This window comes from Apiospora aurea (assembly GCF_038362705.1).
Source record: "Apiospora aurea strain CBS 24483 chromosome Unknown utg000007l_segment0_segment0, whole genome shotgun sequence".
In the NCBI taxonomy this organism is placed as follows: Eukaryota; Fungi; Ascomycota; class Sordariomycetes; order Amphisphaeriales; family Apiosporaceae; genus Apiospora; species Apiospora aurea.
Genome location: NW_027117394.1, coordinates 256,436 through 278,387, shown reverse-complemented (window position 1 = coordinate 278,387; position 21,952 = coordinate 256,436). Strand labels below are relative to the sequence as shown.

At 55.6% G+C, this 21,952-nt stretch overlaps 6 protein-coding genes across 6 annotated transcripts; all 6 read right to left on the bottom strand.

The window, feature by feature from the left end:
* Positions 1-584: 584 nt before the first annotated feature.
* Positions 585-2,309, bottom strand: PG986_010402 (uncharacterized protein; the record flags this gene model as incomplete). Its single annotated transcript, XM_066846624.1, has 5 exons — positions 585-1,230; positions 1,291-1,688; positions 1,759-1,826; positions 1,937-2,069; positions 2,196-2,309. 5 exons carry the CDS (start codon positions 2,307-2,309, stop codon positions 585-587), a joined length of 1,359 nt encoding a protein of 452 aa, XP_066696115.1.
* Positions 2,310-6,990: 4,681 nt separating this feature from the next.
* PG986_010401 (uncharacterized protein) lies at positions 6,991-8,880 on the bottom strand (the record flags this gene model as incomplete). The annotated part of the gene is made up of 4 exons (XM_066846623.1): positions 6,991-7,933; positions 7,991-8,060; positions 8,115-8,542; positions 8,615-8,880. The coding sequence occupies 4 exons, from the start codon at positions 8,878-8,880 to the stop codon at positions 6,991-6,993; spliced, it is 1,707 nt and encodes a 568-aa protein (XP_066696114.1).
* A 388-nt stretch (positions 8,881-9,268) lies between these two features.
* PG986_010400 (uncharacterized protein) lies at positions 9,269-9,962 on the bottom strand (the record flags this gene model as incomplete). The annotated part of the gene is made up of 2 exons (XM_066846622.1): positions 9,269-9,564; positions 9,662-9,962. The coding sequence occupies 2 exons, from the start codon at positions 9,960-9,962 to the stop codon at positions 9,269-9,271; spliced, it is 597 nt and encodes a 198-aa protein (XP_066696113.1).
* A 20-nt stretch (positions 9,963-9,982) lies between these two features.
* Positions 9,983-10,252, bottom strand: PG986_010399 (uncharacterized protein; the record flags this gene model as incomplete). Its single annotated transcript, XM_066846621.1, has 1 exon — positions 9,983-10,252. The coding sequence occupies one exon, from the start codon at positions 10,250-10,252 to the stop codon at positions 9,983-9,985; it is 270 nt and encodes an 89-aa protein (XP_066696112.1).
* A 792-nt stretch (positions 10,253-11,044) lies between these two features.
* PG986_010398 (uncharacterized protein) lies at positions 11,045-14,604 on the bottom strand (the record flags this gene model as incomplete). The annotated part of the gene is made up of 4 exons (XM_066846620.1): positions 11,045-12,603; positions 12,717-14,057; positions 14,138-14,294; positions 14,368-14,604. 4 exons carry the CDS (start codon positions 14,602-14,604, stop codon positions 11,045-11,047), a joined length of 3,294 nt encoding a protein of 1,097 aa, XP_066696111.1.
* Positions 14,605-15,765: 1,161 nt separating this feature from the next.
* On the bottom strand, positions 15,766-17,481 carry PG986_010397 (transcriptional activator hac1; the record flags this gene model as incomplete). Its single annotated transcript, XM_066846619.1, has 2 exons — positions 15,766-17,089; positions 17,162-17,481. 2 exons carry the CDS (start codon positions 17,479-17,481, stop codon positions 15,766-15,768), a joined length of 1,644 nt encoding a protein of 547 aa, XP_066696110.1.
* Positions 17,482-21,952: the final 4,471 nt, after the last annotated feature.

Below are 21,952 nucleotides of genomic sequence, written 5' to 3'. Positions count from 1 at the left end.
CGGCTCCTCGAAATCAGAGGGTTCCTATTTGGCAATGATTTCCATCATCGGGCAAGCTGAGGGTTCCTCTGAGGGGCGTCTTGCATGCGACCGCGACAATGTCGTTGTTTGCCAGTCAGTGCTCGCTAAGCAGCGCCCGCTGCCTGCAGCGTAAGGTCGCGCTGTGACAGACGGTCGGCCGCCCTCTTTGGATTGGGGCCAAACCACCAGCGCTCAAAAACCACTCCCAGCTGAAAACTTGTTGGAATGCCCGAAATTGATCGACTTTCCAAATCTCCTGAACAGCGATGCATTCTACTTCATCTCGGTTTTTTTTTTTTTTTTTTTTTTTTTTTTTGAGGGGGATCCCAAGTTCATCCCAATTAAAACAGAGGAAAGATCCGATGGCATGCCCGCACTTTTATCTCATCCCAAGTCCCAAGTCCCAAGTCCCTAGCTAGACGAACCCCTAACTCAAAATCGACTTCACTTCCCAACGTATGCGCCTAAGATCAATATGGTGTAATTACTTAATCCTTTGTTCAATTCCAAAATGCTGCGATGTGTGAATGTTGGTTGATGTTATTTATACAGTCCCCTTTTCCCTACACGGACCCGTCCCGGTCCCGGTGCTTCTTGAGCATCTGCGCCCGCGAGTTCTTGCGCGACATCTCGCGCGACACCTTGCGCGACACGGGCTGCGCCGAGATCTCCAGCTCGACCTTGCCCATCGAGCTCAGCGGGTCCACCTGCGCCGCCACGTACTCGTCCATGTAGTGCGAGCTGTTGCCGCCGTACTGGTTCGCGCTGCGCGTCCGGCTGAGGCTCGACTCGCTCGCGCCCCGGCTGTGCGGGTGCAGTCCCCCCCCCGCCCCCCTCCCCCCGCCTACCCCTATTATCCCGCCGTCGATGCTGTTGTCGTTGCCGCTGTTGCTGCGCGTCCGCTGGCTCGGCTGCAGCTCCACGCCGTTGTCGCCGAGGTACTTGCCATTGAGCTCGGCGTCCTCGTCGACCGTCTCGAACCGGTGGATCCGCTCAATCTTGATCTCGCGCGTCACAAACACCTTGTCGAGCCGCGCCGTCAGCACCGGCCAGAAGACCGGGATCGACGCGCAGATGGACGCGAAGTTGACCTCGAGCGTCGCCAGCTCGATGCTGATCGGCCCGTACCACGTCGGGTCGAAGGTCGGGAACGTCGCCGCCCGGTGCTCCACCATGGACGCCACCCGCCAGATGGAGATGAAGTTGATGCTGGGGGTGTCAGCTGGGGGGTATTCGTCTCGGAGAAGGAAGAAAAGAAGAGGTGCTTACATAATACCCATGCAGAACAGCCCGACCAGCCCGAGCTTGGACTTGACGGGCGTGTTCTTGTCAAAGTAGAACGGGACCGGCAGCGCGAGCACGACGAGGTCGAGCGTCATGTTCATGGCCGCCGACGAGGCGTACATGGCGTAGAAGACGGGCGGGTTCAGGGACCCGAACCCGTAGCACTTGCCCGGCAGCGTCAGGGTCCAGTACTTTTGGATGGGGAAGCAGGGCACGACGGCCATAAAAGTATAAGCGGCGCCCCAGAGCGCCGTGATGACCATGACGACGATGCACGCCGTCCGCATCTTGCCCTCCCGGTAGATGCGCAGGTACTGGAACAGCAGCGACAGCTTGACCAAGGCCGTCGACATGCAGTACGTCGTGTTGGAGACGTAGAAGTACTGGTTTTCGGGTTAGCACTGTTGCTGGCTGCTGGTGGTTTTCCTCTTTGTTCTTCTCCTCGGTACTTACCTTCAGGTATGTCGCCATTTCCCCCGCTTCCATCTGGATAAAGTGTGTTCCCATGCCGTGGTTGGTTGCTATATCCCCGTTGTCAGTCCATGACCTGCCGTGTTTCACCACATGACGGATCCCGAAGCCCGGTCATGATGATGCATCCGGGGGCTGCTGCTGCTGAAGACTAACTCACCAATACATTCGCATATCGATCCCACCGTGCCGGAAAGCAGGACCAACGCCACAAACAGATCGTCCCATCCGGGCGAGTACATGATGAAGAACCGCGTGTAGAGCCGGAAACACACGCATCCCCACGTGATTGTCTATCGTTCGGAAAAAAATAGAAAAAGTCAGTCAGCCTCTGCTTTCTGCATCCCGTTTTGAAAAACATCACCACTAAACTGCCCGATGGCGGCGGCGGTGGTGATCGAGGGCGGCAAGATCCGTACCAAGAAAGTCACAGCCAGTGCGATGATGGTCTCCGGGTAGTTGGACACGGGCATGGGCTCGTCCAGGTTGTCGTAGAAGCCGATCAGGCCGATCAAACTCTGGGTGTCCGCCATGGTGAATGAATGAATGCCAGCCGAGTGTCGAACTCGGGACAATTAATAAAGAATCCTTCCTTTTCCCCCAATCCAGAATCAAGTTCCGTCGTCTGTCGTCGACGGCGCGCGCGCTCGGCGGGCGGCGATGCGGTGGTGGTTGTCCTCCTTGGGCAAAGTTGCTGTTTGCTGTTGCGGTTCCTTGCTGGTCGGTCACGACACTCTCAGAGGCGGGAGGCGGATTTCGTGGCTCGTGGCTACACCATCGCTCGTCTCGATTTCTGTGGTTGGACTATGCGTAGATATCGTACGTATCTCGTCCTACAATCAGATAAATGATAAAAAATAAATAAAAAATCAAGGTTCGATCGAGGTCGCCGGAAGGGAAATAAAATAAACGTAATGGTTCCCGCACGACGATCTGGGCGACTGAACTCTATTTCACTGGGAAAGAAGAAGAAGATCCCCGTTGGTGTCCGTCCATCAATGATCGATCTCACCAAAACCCCCCCTTCCCAGTCAAACACACGGGCGGACGCCTGATGCCGCCAGCGGCCACGATCGGGGGTGGTGCGGCCTTGCATTGACCTCCCCATCTGCAGGGCCACTCTCCCTCCCCCTTGACCTGGACCTTGACAGCTCGACAAGCACACGCCGCACGCTTCTCGGGGGCTCTCTTCCTGTCCATCACTGCATAGGTTGTTTCAATGTCCTTATTTATGGAGCCGGAAAGAGGGACAAGGGCGGGCTCCTCACCTTGGGACCTTGAAGGGGGGCCCTTGGCACTTCGGCCAACCGGCGCCGAACGGGCGGCATAGGGTAATGAGGCGAGCACTGATCACCGTGCTGTCCTGGTCCTGGCTGGGTTGACGTTGCAGCCAAAATGGGAACGGCTAAGCACTTGGTCGGCGTGCTAGCAGGGAACGTGGCAAGGAAGCTGCTTGCGCCGTTGGGACTCCTCTCCCCGTTCCAATTACGTGAGTAAAGTCCCCTGGCCACACTAGCCGTAGCACGCACACCTGCCTACACCGAATTATTCCAGAACGGGCATCTTGGTCGTCGCGCTAACCCGGCCAAAAAAAAAGGGCATGCCGCATGCCAGTGTCAGCGACTGTCGTGAGGGTACATACATAGTGCTAAGCGACAAAACAAGGCGTGCCTGCGTGTGCCTTTTTATTCCCCGCCGCGGCTAGGGGATCGCCAATCTCGACCACCCTCTTCTCATCCATTCTCCGAGCGCGCTAAGGTGCGACCGACGAGTGTCGTGCCAGTGCTTGATTAGTCACGCCTCTACCTAGCTGCCGCGTCACTGCCCTGTCACTTCGTTGCTGTGTACGTACGCAGGCGTGAAACAAACGACGGGAGCGCTATAATGGATGGTTCGTATCAAACTGCTCTGTAGATCTCCCCTTTGGTTCAGTTCATTTCACGCCGCGGCAAGAGTGAATGCAACCGTCAAAATCTATGCTTGCTGGCTCGTTGCGTAATGCTCTTATCCGTCAGGCCGATGCGTGTTTTTGGTGGTATGGCTTTGGAACTCCTGGCAATGCACGGAACATTCCGTTCAAGCTTTCTTCTCCAGGGGGCAGCAGGGGAAAAGGGCTCCATTTCGACTGTTACCGACCGCCAAGGGGCAAAACCCACCACCGAAGTTGTAGTCAGAACTCGTTCCGTTACCATGCAGACACGAGGCACTCAGCACTGAAGGTCCAAAGAGAGTGACCAAAAAGGGCAGAGACCTCCCCCAGAACGAGTTGGAAAGAGCGAACAGTGGCGTGGAAGTGAAAGGGAAAAGCCGTTGCGCCGCCGGTGTATCGTGATTTGATTTGTCGGACGATGATTAATTAGCCCAACCAGCTACGACGACTTGGTCGGGGCCCCTAAATCTTTTTTTTTTTTGCCAAGGTCCGTGGACCCATAGGTTGGTCTTCTATTATCCGCAGTGCAGTGGTTTTTCTTTCTTTCCTGCTTTTCGAAGACTCGAATCTCGTGGGACACGCAATTATTAACAATGGACCTCGAGCACTGCACCGCACCGAGAGGCAGGCCGCGGAGAAGCCAGTGTCGCGGCAGTCGGGCCTGGGAAGCTTTTGTTTCTTGGTGCATCTTGTACGAGTCAGCCTGAACTAATCAATCAATTCTCCTAGTGCGGCCTCTAGTGCAGCAGCAACAGATCTACCGATCCGGAAGAAGGCGGCATGCCTCTCGCTTATCAGTGAGATGCGTTGCGATATGGTGAAAATAAGTAAAAGCAGGAGATAGGTCACATGAGATCCAGCAAATGCATCCGCGCCGCTGCTATCGGCAGGGGGCGGCCGTGATAACTGTACGGGTTGCCAACTCCCGGCGAGGAACCTGAACCTCCATAACCCTGGCAGCCTCTCAGCCTCTCGCACATTCCCTTCCCAACCATGTGCCATCACCATGCACGACACCATCCTGGCGCTGGCCTCCCTCGGGACGGGAAGATGAAGTCAGGACTCTCACCAATCTAACGACGTTACTCTTGGAATGGGATCACAGACCCAAACAGACATCAAAGCGGCATCTTCCGTAATGAACGAACAACCGGCGCGGCATGATGGACAAAACACCGTCGCATCGATCTTATACGTAGGGAGCGCCAGGACTATTTCCCGTCGCATTCGCCATGTGCAGTCCTTGCCGCGCCTTGATTGATTGCATGGCACGATACGACGCTATATAGGACGTGTTTACTTTTTGTCAGCCAGCTTAACTTTCTGCCGCGCACGTCCCCTTAAAGGGGCTAGGAGCATATGTCCGGTGACGGCCCCCTTTTTCTACATATCAGCCAACAGTTCAGCAGTGTGTTTACTTCGACCCCTTGGCTGAAAGAGTAAAAAAGCCGGCTGACCGTCATCTCGTCTTTTTCGTCTCGTCTCATCAACCGACCAATCCTATCGACCTACTCAGCTTTTTTTCGATCAGCAGCATCAGCCGACCTTAGTCCGGCTTATCCAGCTTTTCGAGTGCCTTACAGGGCGTAGAGGGGGCGCTGTAAAGGGTGCTGTAAAGGGGTGCTGTAGCCTGTAAAGGGTGCTGTAGCTTATAAAGGGTGCTGTGTGGCATTGCTCACGCTCGGTCCTCGAACCGGCGTGCGTTAAAATTGGTGAGTGTGGCATTGCTCACGCTCGGCCCTTAACGTACGCTCGATCTCCCGAAACGTTGATTCTTATTTCGAATAAGATTCGAATAAGCCGGCTGAAGAGGTGCGTGCATCGAAAAAAGTTAAGCTGGCTGACAAAAAGTAAACACGTCCATAGAAATGGACGAGTCAAAGCGGCCTCGTGGCTCGTCTCGCACGGAACCTTCCGGAATGAAATGGCGATGATCAAAATACAGGCACGATAAATGCAAACACCGGGTACACGCGCATGCGAGGAACTAATTAGGTACCTAATCAACTAATCAACCGCGCCGCCGGGCTGCACACATCCATCTCCGTTAGAGAATTGACGTGCTCAGCCCTACTTCCTGCCAATCGACCTGTACTGCTTTTTTTTTTTTTTTTTTTTTTGCGAAAGAGGGCCGAATCGATCTTATTTTAGTGGTCGACTGAACCAGTCATTCAGCCATTCATTCGTTGCGACAGACATCCTCGAGAGGATTCGTACGAGTTGGTGCCCAACCCCGTCCATCTACCCCCGTATCTCCGTATCTCCGTCCCGGCCCTGGTTCCTGGTTCGACATGGGGCCTGAGCTGAAGCGAGCGAACGAGAGCGAGCGCGCGTTGGCTGTCGATCTCTCTTTTTCGCTACCGTTGCGTCACAGGCACCGGCACTCGCGCGGCACAGCAGAAAAATAAAGACCCCAAAAAACAAAAAAACCAAGCGGCTTACGCTTACCTCCTGGGCGATGTTACGTACGCATGCACGCAAACCTGCCTCGCGAACCTGGCATGCGCGCACGTCGGCGCGTATCGTTGTCGCACCAATGGCACATACGTGAAACCCGGCCGGCATCATTACTCAGGAGATATATGACACTCTATAGGCGATCGGAGAATCCTCGCGCTTCTCCTGGCGATCGATCCCATTAAAGAAGAGAGAGGCACCTCGATCCGGACGAGGCCATCCTACCCTTCCTATCTATCTATAATCGTGACTCGTTCGCAGCGTGGTAATGCAGCAGCTTCGGGACGGTGATTCAGATATAGGATTGAACTGCAGACGAATCGTCAAGATTTGCGACCGTTCGTGACGCAAGAGGCCAAAAGGAATGAAGGAAAAATATGCCTTTGCATGAGGCCACCCTGCCCGCAAGCCGGTGGGAGTGGATCGTCGTGGGCAAGAGAGTGGGCACGCCAGACCGAATCCCAGGCCGTTTCCCAGCTGAGATGAGGTATACCAGACTTCACATATAGGGGGTTGAGATTATTACTACATACTTCAGGCCAATTCAACCTAACCCTTCAATCCTTTAGCGGCAACGGCTGAAAGGTGCTTGGACCTTTCATTCCTTGCCCGCCCACGCTCTCCTGCGGTCCAAAAGTTCCGATCGAGCCAGGCCGACGACCCTGGACGGGCATGTGGTTGACCAGGTCCAGGTATGTTGCAACTTCGCTCACGAGCTCTCTTTCTTTCTTTCCCTCGGCGGCTCAAAGTTCAAAGCACCGGTATATTTCTCTCCAGATATCCGTGCCATCTCGGCAACGTCCTCTTGTGGGCAATATCCGACTTTGTCAGCTGCAGGTCCTCGATCGCGCTCGCCCACCGCACCAGTTCCGCCTCCCCCACGCCGTCTGCATCAGGGCCAGGCCAAAGGGCATCCCACCACCGCCGCCGCCGCCGCCGCTGGAGGAGGAGGAGGAGGGGGAGCGCACGCCCGCAGGGATCGTCAGCATGGGATAGCCCGCCTGCGCCGCGATCTGGTAGGTCTGCCCGACGTCGGGCGGGACCAGGAGGCCCGAGAGCCTCTGTCTTTGTCCTCCTCCTCCTCGACATGTCAGCGCGGTGTCGATGCCCGCCCGCGTCGTCGACTGAGTGAACGCGAGCGCCTGCCAGTACGTCTCGTCCTTGACGCCCCGCGTCGCCAGCGAGGCCAGGAAGCCGTCCTGGCCCGAGTAGAAGGCCGGGTGGCCGCCCGCGGGCCACGGCCTGCCGCCCTCGCTGCCGTCGTTGGCGTAGTTGTACTGCACGACGTCCTCGAGCGACCGGATGGCCGTGTTGTTGAGCTCGGCGAGGTACGCCTGGATGTTGTTGTAAAAGTCCACCTTGACCACGGTGTACTCGCTCTCGTTGGGGAACCCGCGGGCGCTGCCGTAGTCCCAGTCCCACCCGCCGGGGCTCACGAGCGTCTCGTAGCCGGCTACTTCCGTGCCATTGACGATGGTGGCGCCCGCGGACTCGATCAGAGACAGCAGGGACCTCAGGGCCGTCTGCTGCTCCTCGTCCGCGTGGACCCAGAAGCTGTGCCAGGGGAGGCCGAAAGTGGCGTCTTTTAGGGCGTCGCTCTGGGCCAGGAACTGGGCATAGCCTCCCTTCGGCGGCGTCTTTCCGCTTTGGGCAAGGGTGTAGTTGTCTCGGGCATCTTCTCCGTAGATGGCATCGAGCGCGTACACGGCGTCGCGCACTGTCCGCCCGAACGTCCCGACGGAATCTTGGTGCTCGCTCTCGGGGATGACCCTGCCATCATCACGTTAATAAGGTCGTGTCACATGGAAGGTCTGCAGGTGGTCGTACCCAGCTCTGGAGGTGAGTCCCACGGTAGGTTTGAAGCCAACAATGGCATTCCGCTCTGCCGGGTTGATGACTGCACAATGTCAGTCAGTGTCGTAAAAGAACTGTGCAATACACCCTTTCTTACTGCTGCCGTCCGTCTCCGTCCCAATAGAAAACGCAACCGCATTAATAGCCACCCCGATCGCGCTCCCGGAGCTGCTCCCGCCCGGGTTCACCGTGAGGTTGTACGCGCTCCTCGCCTGCCCGCCCCGGGCCGAGTAGCCCTCCGAGTAGTTGTTGCTGCGCATGTCGGCCCACTCGGACAGCGTCGCCTTGCCAAACAGGACGGCGCCGGCGTCGCGGAGCCGGGCAACCGCGTGGGCGTCGCGCGGGACCACGCTGCCCAGCAGGGCCCAGCTGCCCGCCGTCGTCTCCAGCTTGTCTTTGCTGGCGATGTTGTCCTTGACGGTGAAGGGAATGCCGTGGAGCGGCCCCCTGACCTGCCCGGCTTGGCGCTCTGCGTCCCGGGCCGCGGCGATGGCGAGGGCGTCGGGGTTGAGCTGGAGCAGGGAGCTGGTGCCATCGGTTAGCCGGCGCCCCTGCATGGCGGACAGGGGTAGATGCAATGTGGGGAGATGTCATTACTTGGCATATTCTTGGGTCTGATGCGTTCGCATCATGTAGCATGTTACCAGTTGCACCGAGGTCAGAGTCCCGTTGCCCATGGCTGCTTGCATCTGATCAATCGTGGCCTCCTCGAGCTGGAAACCGCCGCATTGCGGCATCGGGAAGAGCTGCGCGGAGTCTGCATGTTCCCGAAGAGGAAAGTACGGCGCGTCTGACTCAAGCAGTTGGCCGCATGTTGAAGATGTTAGTGTCAGAATTAGATGCCAGGATATCCGTCTAAGCATGGTGGCGATTCGCGGAGGACCAGCTTGAGATCTGGTTTCTTTGGTGATGGCGTTACGGGCAGGCAAGTTTCAAGGGAAATGCCGGGTCTCTGTGGACGGTCATCGGCCGTTGCTTATCTGCATCCTAGCTTCCCGCGTTACCCCAAGCTGCGAGTCCGTCATTGGTTGGCGCTGCCTATCTACGACAGTGGTCTCGCTTCTTGTGTCACCTTGGCGCTGCTGGCGCGAACCCCTTTCTGGGTGTGTTCACAACGCCCCCTTTAGGCACGAATGACAACCACAGCTGGCCCAATTAACGCTCTTGGTATGATGATATAGTTTATTCAACACAACTCTACAGGCCATCCATTCCCTATCCATTTCCTATTTATTTATATCCCGCCTCTAACTAGTCCACCACCGTCTCAATCTCCCAATCCACATCCTCCGGCTTCACAATCTTGCGCTTCGGCTCCTCCGCCGCAGCTCCCGGCCGGGGCGACGACCCCATGGGGGCGCCGGTGGGCCCGTATCCCCCAGTCCAGCTCCCGCCTCCATAATGCTGGTTCATATACCCGGGCGGGTACCGCGGCCGCGACGAATCGTAGCTATGGCCACCGCCGCCAGCAGCATACGCGTACTCGTCACGGGAGGACGGGTACCGGCGACTACTCATGCTGGGCCTTCTTCCCAATCCCTCCCTTCCTGAGTCAATATCGCGAGGACGCGCGTCACCGCGCGTGCTGTAACTCCTCCCCAACCCCCCCACTTCCCCTCTCCTCGTAATCCCGTCCACGCGTACTGTAACTCCGCCTGGGAATCCCCGCATCACCCCACCCCCCTGCCCGGTACGACCCCGACCTCGAAGGCGGCCGTTCCGGCCGCTGCTCGCGGCGGTAATCGATACCCGCCGGATCGCAGTAGTCATCCGCCTCGCGGCTGACGCTGAAGCTCACCACGTTGCCGTCGCCGTCGTACCCGTACCGGCACCCGCGCTTGGGCGACGGGTACTTGGCGCAGATGCGCATGTGGTCGCGGTCCTCGTGCGGGTTGCGCGGGTAGCTGAACCGCTCGCCCGTGCGGGCGTCGCGGCTGTGGCACATGCCGCTCCCGCTCCCGCCGTTCACGGGCGTCGCGGAGCGCGAGATGGATTCGCGGCGTTCGCGATCGGGGTGCGGCGGACGCTGCTGCTGCGGCTGGGGCCGCCGCCGTGGCGCTTGCTGCTGGACCGGGACAATTCGGGGCGGAGAGTGCTGCTGCTGCGGCCGCGGTCGCTACCGCGGGGCTCGGAGCCGGGGCAGCGGCTGTCGTGGCAGTAGTACCTGCTCCGGTGGCTGTCGAAACACATGGCATCGCAGCCGCGCTGGCAGAATTTACAGTAAAGCATAGGCATCTTGTTTTTTTTTTTTTTTCCCCTTGTTTTCTCTTCTTTTTGTACAAAAGAGTGTGTACACGTGTGTGTATAGGGCAAAAAACGAATGTCTGAAAATGGGATACAGATTCTAATTTTAGTTTCACGAGACTGACATCGATTACCCATCTATATACTCATGGAGCGTCCACTCGAATTGGGAACAGCTTCTATATAAGGGGCCGAGGCCTCTTTGTCTGGACTCCAGTTGGGGCATTGGCCGTCACATCCTTTCTTTGACAGCAACGTCTTTTGTTTCTTCCGGATAGCATCCGTACTGATTCGCGAAGTGCCAGGTTCATTGTTGGCCAGGAGAACTCGGTTCTTTGTAGTCCCTACCGAGTCTTCTTACAATACACAGGCCTCTAGGGCTTGATGAAAAGGAGGCACGATGGGCTGTACCGCAAGAGTAAGATCATGGAGGCATGCATTAAAACACTGCCGAAACCCAATGGGTTCTCGGCGGAAGAAGGGCTAACGGTCATACTCTCTTGGCTTTGTAATGTAACTGAACACCATTGAAAGGGGCTCAACCGATGAGGACCGAAGCATTCGGCAGCATGGAATCAAGATCGCCCGGTTGCTTGAGGCTGCACAACCAACCAGAAGACATGTAGAGAAAAGAGCTTGGACATGAATGTGTTTATAAATAGAGACAGAGTGCAGATATCCAAATTCGAGACCGACCACAGCCGTAAAAAAGAATATCGCAAGACAGCCAAGTAAAATGTATGAAATCAGGAAACGGCAGCCTGAAGACATTTGCAATCAAAACTAAAGAATGAAAACGGTTGGAACATAAGGGAGACCTTTCAGTTCACCTTCCAATTCCCCCTGTAACTTCTCATCCTCATCCTCGTCCGAATCCTCCGTGTCCTCGTAGTCCGAAGTACTCGCGGTATCCAAATCCGAGTCATGTTCAAGTTCGTTGATCGTACTCCTGGCGAGACTATCCGCCAGGTTGTTCTGGGAGTCGTCCCGACCCACCAAAGTTGCATCGTCCTCCCCCTTTTCTGGCGTTTTCGGGTTCTCGTCGTTGGCCGCTCCGCCGCCGCCGTTTGTACTTTGCTCATATGGCTTAGGATTCGGAGCACTGGTTCCTTCTTTCTCTTCTTCTTCCCCTTCACTAGAGTCGGAGGAGCTCATGTCGTCGTCACTACCTGGGCCACCAACCATGCGCCTCTGTGCGGCTTTTTGTTCTCGCCGACTTTTAACTTCTTTGAGTTTCATCAAACGGAGGTGACTGAATGCGCATCTCCAACAGCCGTGCCCGTCAAAAAGAAGGGTCCGATACCCCTTCTTCACGCTCAAAGCAGCTGCGGTAATCCGGGCCTGCCAGTTTCCGTGACACATCACCACCGATGGTTGGACTGGATGGGGAGTAAGCAACTCCTCCCAATTCTCGACAACAACCAGATCCTCCGGCGGCATGGTCTCTATTAGTTGCGTGTCGTTTCTGCACTCCTTCCTTTGGCGAACAACGCACATCAGTGGAGACTCTCGAAATAGGATGTTGATATCCCCAAGCCACGTGCCCTGGTCATGCGCCGACACAATGGCCTCCATGAACACGCCGTTCGGGACGCAGTTGTTGCCGCCAAAGTCAAACTCCCGGGACCAGCCAGTGATGTTCAGGTGCAACGAAGTACTGTTGAAGGCATCCTCGAGCTTTCCCTGGAATGGGTTGTGATTGACGACGCGCCACATGTCCATCCTAGGCTGGCGCCATTCTGTTTCCAGACCAGAAGTAAACCACCCTATGAGGCTTACACCAGGCCTGCCAACATTTCCACGTACTCGGCGCAACTCGAGTGAGGTTGTGTGGTAGGGCGACATGTTTCCCAGGGAAGCAGGGTTGATATATAAAGAGTCATCGGTTGAAACGGCAACCAGGTTATGCCAATTATGTGCAGAGGGACCTGCAAAAAGGACATTGTGTATATCAACACCAGCGTCGAATGTGACCAGGAGCTTGAAAGCACAGCCACGATGCGACGTGTGCGATAGTATTTTGCGCTTCAAAAGATTGGCCACATCTCTGGAGTTCAACATCGATCCCAGTCGATACGGATTGAACGTGAGACCATCGAGGTTGTATGACAGGGTATTCAGATTGCATTCCAGAATGCTTGGACATATCGTGGAGCCGGGAAGATGGTCATACATATCCCACAGTCTCGAAAGCAACCTCAAAGCCCTGCCGATAGCTTGCTTGCCAATAAGATTAAGGAGCTCATATTTAGCAAGCTGAGCATGGCGCAGGTATTCATCGATCTCTTGGCGGTTTTGTACCGGCGTCGTATCAAGAAGAGTCTGAGCCTTCCATTCGTGGCCTGTTTCCAGTAGGACGAAATGAGACGTGGCCACTACTTTGTGGAGACGAAGCGCTGTTTGTTCTTTTGTTGGTGAGGCGGCGCCTTCTCGGGGGAAATGTCGTTTCACGTACCGCTGGACTGGCCGCGGGGGTTTGACCACAAGTGTTCGTTGTTGATTCTGTCATATTTGACGGAGTCTTTAACATCTGCAATATAGTACTCGCCCTGCTCGCATTTGATCACGGGACCTTGAGATGGGTGGACTGTATTCAGGTCCTTTAGTTCCGATCTGGTGACGATGAAGAGTTTCCTGGGCTTGGTTCCAACCCTTCTTTCCAATAGAATCAGCATTTTGCGTGTTGGTCGGTATCGCTCTGCAGATGTGCGTGTAAGTCGTTTCATTGTAGCCATGAAAAAGCGTTGTTGGTCTTCCTTCGTTTTCAGAACCTTGGCAAAATATATGCTGTCGAGGCCGAGGAGGGAAAAGCAAGTTCGGGTCGGCGAGCTGGGTGGTGGAGGGGAGTTTCGCGAGGAAATTGGATTGAACAATGACTGGTTTCGCAATCCGAGGTTGAGGAATTTCTTCGACAGGCCTTTCACGTGTTCGTCATCCGCCTCATAGTCATCCAGTGCTGCAACACAGGCTTTAGTCCATGAGCCCAGTTGCTCAGGGTGCTCAGCTTGGAAGAGTTCGAAGAGTTTGGAAATGAGAAGGCGCATGAACGACACGACGTCTTCAACTGATACATCCGCCTCATCCCGCCATCTCGCAATGATGACGCCGACAAAGATCAGAGTGAATTCCTCGCGAGTAAACCTTTCATTCCCAGATGGGGTGTTTGTGAGAGATCTCGAAGTTGTCTTCAAGGCACCATAATATCGAAGATGGGCAAGCGACAGTGACCAATGTACGCCGGATTTCTCTGCCAGCGAGAGACTGTGGGACCTCAACCCGACAGTGACACAGCCCCCTGGCTCTACAAGCTCATCGTTCTGGAAGTAGTCTTCAGCCTGGGAGCCAAGGACGATAAGGTCCGGATAGAGGTGCCAGGAAACCAAGGCTACCACCACTGAACCGTCTTCGATGCTGTAGCTGGACCCCGTGATGATCTTTTCCATTGTTTCCAAGGACAACTTCCAGGCTTCTGTGACGCTCGTATATAGATCTTGCTTGTTACGAACAGTTGTGTTGATGTGATCCAGTATGGATCTAACAGTCTTCTGTCGGCCACTGATCACAGCAGAGTCGTTTGCTGCTCGGATCCAGGACCTTGCACTGGCATCCCAACTAGCAAGCTGGTCCTGATCAAGTTCCAGCTTAGACGACAGGGTCTCAGAAAGATCAAAGTATTCAGCAGTCGCTGCCTTGGTCTGGATCCTTTTTTTCCGTTCGGTGACAAGCTCCATCCAAATGGCTGTGGCCTCATCGGCGGTCCAGCACGTAGCAATGATGCAGGCAAGCAGATGGGCCGCTACCACAAGTCAGTTTCTATCCACCATGAAGATGTATCGGTCATGGGCAATTGCGGATTTGGCTGACAGTGTGACATACCGATAGCAGCGGAACCAGACGTAGCAGCAGCCCAGATGGATGTCCCATCGACTCCGACATAGTCCTTGAATGGGCCATCCGCATCTGTGCCCTTCGGGTTGACAACGGGCGACTGCGCGATCTCTGATGCTCGTGTCCCATAGGCTTTGATCAGATTCTGCCAAGGCCTGATCAGCAAGGAATCCCGAAGGCAAACTGGATTGTGTAGATGATAGCTGTATGGGCCATACCGGTGTTTCTGGGAGGATGCTTCGAAAGAGTGACCCGAGGCGCCGTGCCGTGACGTGGGCCGGTCCATCTTCAGCGACGTTGCGCTTGCTTTTTGCCAGAGCAGATCCGAGAAGCTTGTACTCGGGAGGGGCCTCAATACGGAGGAGAGACATGTCAAAGTTGGCATTGGCAAGGGTAAGGGTGGTCTCCTGCGTGGCGGAGGCGATTGAGGCTGTGACCTTCCCAATTGCATCCATCTTGAAGGTGGTAACGACAATATGTAGTTTAATCAGTGAGGTCTGCTGTAGTTGGATGCCATCAATTCGTGATACAGCCTGGATCGACACCGGGAGCAGCAAAACTTTGGGTGAGATGCGGGGATACTTGATCGAGGCAGCTGATCATGCCAGAATGCCACGGCCCACTGAGAGGCAATCGTGACAAGTGAAAAGAGTGTCACAGTCTCAATATTGCATCGCAAAGTGGCCGCAGGGTAAGGTGTCAATTGCGTAGGAAACACAGCAGGACGACAGTGTCAACGAAGAAAGGAAACTGCAATTCTGATGGATGTCTGAGAAGAGAATGGGGAGGCCACCAAGGATGCCCAGACCCCCCAATCTTCACGCCCGAGGATTTGGGGGCGGTGCAATGCTGCATCTGCATCTGCATCTCGCGCGTCTCGCTGTGACTGGTTCAGCTTGCATGGTGATCATGGAGGGTGGTAGGCAGCAGCAGGATCAGCAACGAGGCTCTCGGCAACGAGATCTTCGAAAGCTGATATGGAACAACGCGACCATCCTCAGAAGAGTTTGGAGGCAATGATAAAGAAGTTGTACGGGTAATCAGGCATGAGCCAGATTGATCGACATGGAAAAATAAGATCACTGGCATCATTTTGTTGATTTTGGCCAATGAAGCAGGTAGGTACACTCGATGTAGCCGGCAGATGCTACGTGAGAGTGCTCAGGCAGTGTCTTCCGAGTAAGCAGCCACAGCTCCTACTCCAGATTGAGAAATCTAGGACCGCTTCCGTCAATACTTCCATTCGGTTATGCGCAGGCTTGCCGAAGGATCAGTGCAGAGTTGCCACAGCGCCGGGCGACGCGAGAAGGGCTTTCTCATCCCCTGGACTTGTCGAGGCCAACAAAGGTTCAAGGCCAAACATCGAAGTTGGAAACAGAAACATGGAAATGAAAGTCACAAGATGTCACAGGCGAAAAGATGGGACCCAGATATCATGTTGTTTGGAAAGTCTTCATTCATGTCACATTGTTTGTTTTACAGCTCAAGTACGCCAAACCGTGTGGCGGAGATGCAACAACCGGACGCCCGCTACCCATGTCCTTTTTGTTTCCACCCGGAAACCCCATGAATGGACAGTTTTTGAAAAAATGACACACGTATCTTCCTCGCCATGCCTAGTAGCGAAACCTCAGTCTCTTGCTGCCGTTGACATCCCTGGTAGTCTTGCTACCCCTCTTGCGTTTGGTCGCCACCGATAATACATACGTGTGGTTGGAATCCTGGGGACATTCCCGAGGGACGCTTGCTGATGATCCGAGTTTTGTTTTGTTCGAGGCTGGCTCGAGAGAGACTATAGTCGCCTCTCTTGCCTGCTTCTCCATGTTCCGTTGCTCGACTTGGATTGCCCACATGAGGGTGAGCAATACCTCGCGCGACGGTAAGCTGGCGCCGTCTGGCCACAATAGCGGGCCGCGGCTCTGTCGGTCTCCCTTGATACCCGGGGACCCGTCGGCCAGCCCCGAAACCACTCGGTCATCGCGTCCCTCAGATACCAACCGCAAGACCTCCATCGTCGCATCCAAAAGAGGACGCGCCAGTATGGGGCTGCTGGTTAAAAGCTTCTGAAGAGATTTGATTCTCAAGGTCGAGGCCGAACGAGGGCTCGTGCTCGTGGGAGACCGAAGAGACGTGGTGTCCGCCGATCGCGCCTGAAGCTGCGCCGCTGACATCGTCACTAAGGAATTGGGTAAAGTCGAGCTCCGGTAGCTCGGCGGGAGCGTCACCATCCAGATGATTGTACTCAAAATTGAGGGGGTCGCTTGAAGGGCTAAATTGTGCTTCAGTGCTCCAGCTATTAAGGTCAAAGGCCGTCGCAGCGCTGAAAGCATCGCCGAAGAGGCCGTCATAAGTAGGTTGAGCTGAAGGTAGAGCGCCAGCGCCGGATGCGACCTCTGACGCGCCGCCATCCACGCTTGCGGCACCTCCACCGACTGACACTGCAGGTCGCACAACATCGCTGCTGGATGTTGTGTCATATCGGTGGACGTGGCCGCAGACGAAGAAGACGTCGCGGGCGCATCCTTGGCGGACGAGGCTTCTACTACCTCGGCGTCGGGGACGGGAGTGAGCTCCGGGGAGATGGAGGCCGGGTCGATGGTGTCCTCGTGGTTGGGAACGAGGATGAAGTCGTTCATGGTGCCCGACTTGGTCTCGGGGGCGGTCTCGGGGCCGCCAAACAGAGGCGTGGACAGAGTCAGGGGGCTCGGGTGGCACGAGGCCATGGGAGAGGAGCCGCGCCGGAACTTGTTGAGCTCGTCCATCAACATCATGTTTTGTTTCCGTTGGTCGTTGAGGAGCTTCTCGAGCTCCGTGTTGCGCTTCTCCAAAGCCTCGACCTCCTGTCGCTTACGTTCGCGCGAGGACTGCGCGGCGCGACGATTCCGGAGGACGCGCTCGACTCTGCGCTGCTCCTTCTCGTCTTCTGTCTTGGCACGTTTCCTGGGTTGGGGGGGTTAGTTGTTGTTTCATGGTGTGGATGCGCCGCAAGGTGGTTCGTCACCAGCAGCTTACCTGGGAGGGAGGTTTGTCTTGGGCTCGGGCAGGACTTGGCCCCACGACTTGCGCTTCTTGGTCGGCTTCTTGTCACCCGACTCGGGCGCTGGCGTCTCGTCGTCGGGGTGGGGGGAGTCGTCCTTGGAGTCGGCAATGGACTGCGGAGTCATGACGGACTCCGTGGGATCGGAAGTGTGGTCGCCGGCCTCGTCGTTGAAGAGCGGGTAGAATTCGCCGCCGGGAGTGGACATGAATGACTCGGCAGGCGAGTTCTCGAACTTGACCTGAGGCGCCGAGGCGGCCTCGGTGGTGGCCGTTTGGTTCTCCCACGATTCCATCTTGGATGGTGATGTGTGTGTGTGGTTTGGTGGAGGACTTGAGAGAGGTGTGTAGTAGTGCTTGCGTAGATCGAATCGACGACAAGCAGCACTAAACTAGACTACTACTGCGGGATTGATGCAGGACGAGGCTGCTGGAAAGTGGTTCGCAGAAGAGGAGTGGGTAATGCTGGGTAGAGAGGTGCCTTCCTAGATCCTCAATACAAATACAGCTGTAGGAGTCCGTCTACCTATGACGACGCATGGTCCTCCATGAGTCAAGGCCAAGGCTGTGAGTCAAGGGTTGCGTAGGACCTCGAGGCAGCAGGATTGATTAGTGTGGAAAGGGCAAGAGGAGAAGAGGACAGCGTGTTCGTTGGGCGTGATTGCGATGATGCATAGAGCCAATTTCGCCTCGGAGGGTGGAGGGAACAGCTCTCTTTATCTTGAGGACACGTTTGTCTCCCGAGTAAGCCAGCGTAGGTGCCTGAGGCTGCCACTCTCAGTCCTGTACCCCTGGTTTCCAAAGGAGGATCATTGTGGGGGACGTGCACTGCCGAGTGGGGACATGACTTTGGTACTTGGCTACTTGCACAGCAGCTATTTCGGACCATGGCCCCATCCAGAAGGCGCGGAGGAATAGGGAGGCTTTCCATACCGCAATTGCCAATACCTCAATACCTCTCAATACCTCGATACTGTACCTCAGGGGGGGGCCGGCTGGTTCTGAGTCTGATTCTGATTCGGATTCTGAGTTGTGAATGGCCTGCCTGCTGCACAACTAATTTAGCCCCCCTCCAAGACGTGCCAAGGTGATGCAGCGGACAGACGTCTGGGTCTCACTCTCGCGCGGCACTGTACAGCAAGAGACAGCCTCTGGCCCTCTCTTTGGTGCTGCCTGCCAACCTGCCCCCTAAAGGCATCTGATTTCTACTGTCACGTCACAGCACTGGGCAATAGTAATGTTGATGCTCACCCCAGAGGCAGAGGGCCAGAGGGAGAATGATTCAGTTTCATTTCCTAGTCCCCAAGTCTTCAGGGCTTGGAGGCCTTGCGTTTTCTTTTTTTCCCCTTCTCCTGACATGCCAGCCAGCCAGCCATGGCAATGTTGGATTGATCAGGAGCAGGTTTCGCTGTACACTCGAGAAAGAGCCCACTCCAGGTGTGAGTTGTCAGCAAGCCAGCGGCGCCACGTTCCCCACTCTATTGGCTGGCTGGCAGTGGCACCTGGCTCGCTGGCTGGCTTGGGCGGAGTTATGTACGTCGTAATACACTGACCACTGCCTGTGCTGCTTGCTGGGTGCAGGTGTTTTAGTTGGTGCACTTGCTTTGCTCTGCACACTGTACAGATTCTAGGCTTGTCACTTGTGCTGAGAATCGCCAATTGCCCCCCCTGGCCGCCCCTGCTCACTCACCCCCTTTGCCAATCCTTCCACCACCTTCGATCTGCGCTGGAGCAAGTCCCTGAGCCTTGAGCATTGAGCACCGGATGGTACGCCTAAACTTAGAAACCGTGATTGACGTCGGCCTGTCAGCAATGGACGGCGGCGTATCTTGTCTGCCTGCGCCGCCCAGTACGGAGAGACTTTCCGATCCTTCACGAGATTTGCATTAGCATTAGCATTAGCATTTTTCAGTATGTTGGCAGCCTAGTTGATGCCATCATCTTGCGCAGTTTCGGAATAATCGGCTGCTTGTCTCGCAGGTCTCGCAGGCCCCGCAGATCTCGCTTCCGGCGGATCCCAGAGGTTGCGCAAACCCCAAATTGCCGGTGGTTAGAATGTTTCATCGACACCCCGAGCCCAGACTCTCTCACTCTCTCAAAATGTGTTTTTGATCTATCGATCCAATGGCAAGAAATCAATCAAATCTAGGAGTATCTGCTCGGAATAACCCAATGATGTGCATGAACCCCAAACACTTGCCGAGTCAGCCCAGCCTGTCCGTCGGTCGACTGCTCGTACAGTTACCAAGGTGGCGATGGCTGCAGTTGAACGGAACATTGAAACGCGGCCGAGCCTGGCAAGCCTGGGGGGCGGGCTAAGACGGTCCAGTCAAGTCAATTAGAGAGAAAAGAGGCACAGTGTAACGGCGGCGGCAAGGGAGGCTTTCGCCAGCGCCGGAACGAAGTAGTAATCCGGTCGGGTTTGCTTGCTCCACAGCTACTTGTACAGCTTAGCCGCAAATCAGATGCGCGCATTGGCGGCACACCACAAGGGAGGGAGACAGGGAGACTCAGCTGCCGTATTGGTGTGTGGGTGGTCTTATTGCCATTTGCGTACGGGACATTGCTGATTGCGTGCTTTGGTAACGGCCTCAAAACCACTCGGGCACCCGAACGGAGGCAGGTTCCCTATTCTGCTCTTTCTGCCGCTCTACTGGACGTGAGGCGCTGGGTTATTGAAGTTTTGAAATTGTCCCCCATCTCGTCACGGACTCTGTAACGGGTTCTAGAATGGGCGGGCGATCCGGAAGAGGAGCCCGTCGGACGGTCTTCTACTGCCAAGTAGCGCGGGTAGCTCCTCCGACTCGTAGTGGGCAGAGCGAGCAATTAGCGGTTCGTCCGAATCCGCATTTCAGCTCGTGTGCCTGGTCTCTCTCTCTCGCTGCTGAGTGCATTAGTTGGGCTACTTGTACGGAGGTGCTAATCGGGCGCTGCAGCTAATGTAGCAAAGTCCCGATTTCCTGTCGGGTCGTCGGACGGTGTCCGTCGATGCTCGTCACTGTCTGGGATGCGCCCTCGGAGGATTCAGGCAAATGACGACAATTGATTACTTGCTTCCCTTCTCACAATGTGCAGTTCTCCCGACGTTGGAAGATATTTTTGTACGGCTGCATAGGGTTCGTGCCGCTCTGCCTGCTGCGGCCATTGATCCATGCTGCCATGCACCAACGGCGCCAGATGTTGCTCAGCCCTCTCCCAACTCCCAGCAGCTGCCGCCAACCCGCATTTTGGCGCAGCATCCATCTCAGTTATGCCGCTTAGTAGATGACTTGATCTTCACGATCTTCCCCCAAATATGGCACCCAAGGAGCGACAGACAGAGAAAGCAGGCTGGCAGGCGTGCCTGGGCCATATGTTGGCCTCAGTCGTGGTAGAACCAACGACTCCGATGCCTATCCAATTGCGTAATTGCCATCATATGAAGTCATTCTTCCCCAGAGGCGATCGCCAGGAGGTAAATTTGGCGGTGACATGCTAGGCATGCGGTGCGTAATGGGCAGTTTGAGACGAGAGACTACTTTCGGCTCCCTTTGCCACTGCGGACCATGACGAGAATGCTGAATTGATACGACTGGATATTAACGAATCTGGGCCTCGTTCCGGCTCAATTGGTGATGGCTGCTAGGAAAGGATAGTGTCGACGGAACCTCGCTACGTCTAAACGGCTCGGCGGCTCGATTCGTGCACACCCGCCGCCGCGCCCATTGATGGTGTGCTTTGCTCTCGCTTGTTCCCTCCCCGCAATCCTCGGCGGCGCAACAACCCCCATCTCGCTTCTTTTTTGGCAGTCTGCTCGTTTCGGCAGTAGTACCACCGCCAATGACCTTCGCTATCTGCCTCATGTCAGCTGAAGTCAGCGAGCGTGCTTAGTGCTTAATGCGATTGATTTTGCCCTTTCTCTACGGGGTACGATGGGCGAATTCCTATTGGCGCAACAAAAATCCCGTATTGGGTGTTTTCCTTATCAGCTTTCCTTCTTATTAACTTTACGATCCTGTCGCAGCCAGAGTAATGTAGTAGCCCTTGGACGATTCACCTTGATGGGTCTGACAAAAACCCTTGAACCCTTTGTTTCAGGGGCCATCGGGGGCGCGAGCAGGCTTGCAGGGGAGGGCGTTCGGGAATCCTGCGCAATACGACGCCCGAACAAAGACTGATTGAATCAATTCCCATCCCAATTGCCTCGTTACGACGCATAAACGTTTTGCTCTCACTCTCTCTCCTCTCCTCGATTCTCCCGCGACGATCTTGGCACGTGCAAGAAACCAACCAATCTCCAGGCCAGAGCTTCTCTTTTGCCAGCACCCAAGAAGACGCCCAACCAGAATTCGGTGCCAGCCAGCCACTGAGCTTCCGGGGCTACTGAGGGGCAAAGGGGAGCCTGGCCAAGTTTTGCCAAGCCTAGCCCCAAGACGACCAACTCAGGGGTAAAGACTAACGACGCTTTATCTAGTGAGCCTCGCAAGAGAATGCACGATAAGATATTGATTGACAAACCTTCGAAAGCTCCCAGGCGAATCCTGGGAAATGGCCATCACTCCATGCCAAGCCGTATTGTCTCGTCCCCGTACCTGGGGCGAATAAAGTTCGTGTCATCTTAACTGCAAGTAACCGTCTTCCCCGATCACTTTTGTCGTTCGTATCGCCATCGCATGACCAGATACGATGCACGTCAGCTTACCTGGAAGTTGTCGTACAGTCGTACACGTCCCGACGTACGTTCCTTGCTCCTTTACTCGGCGGGTTCTTCGTCTGTTGGGATGCGTT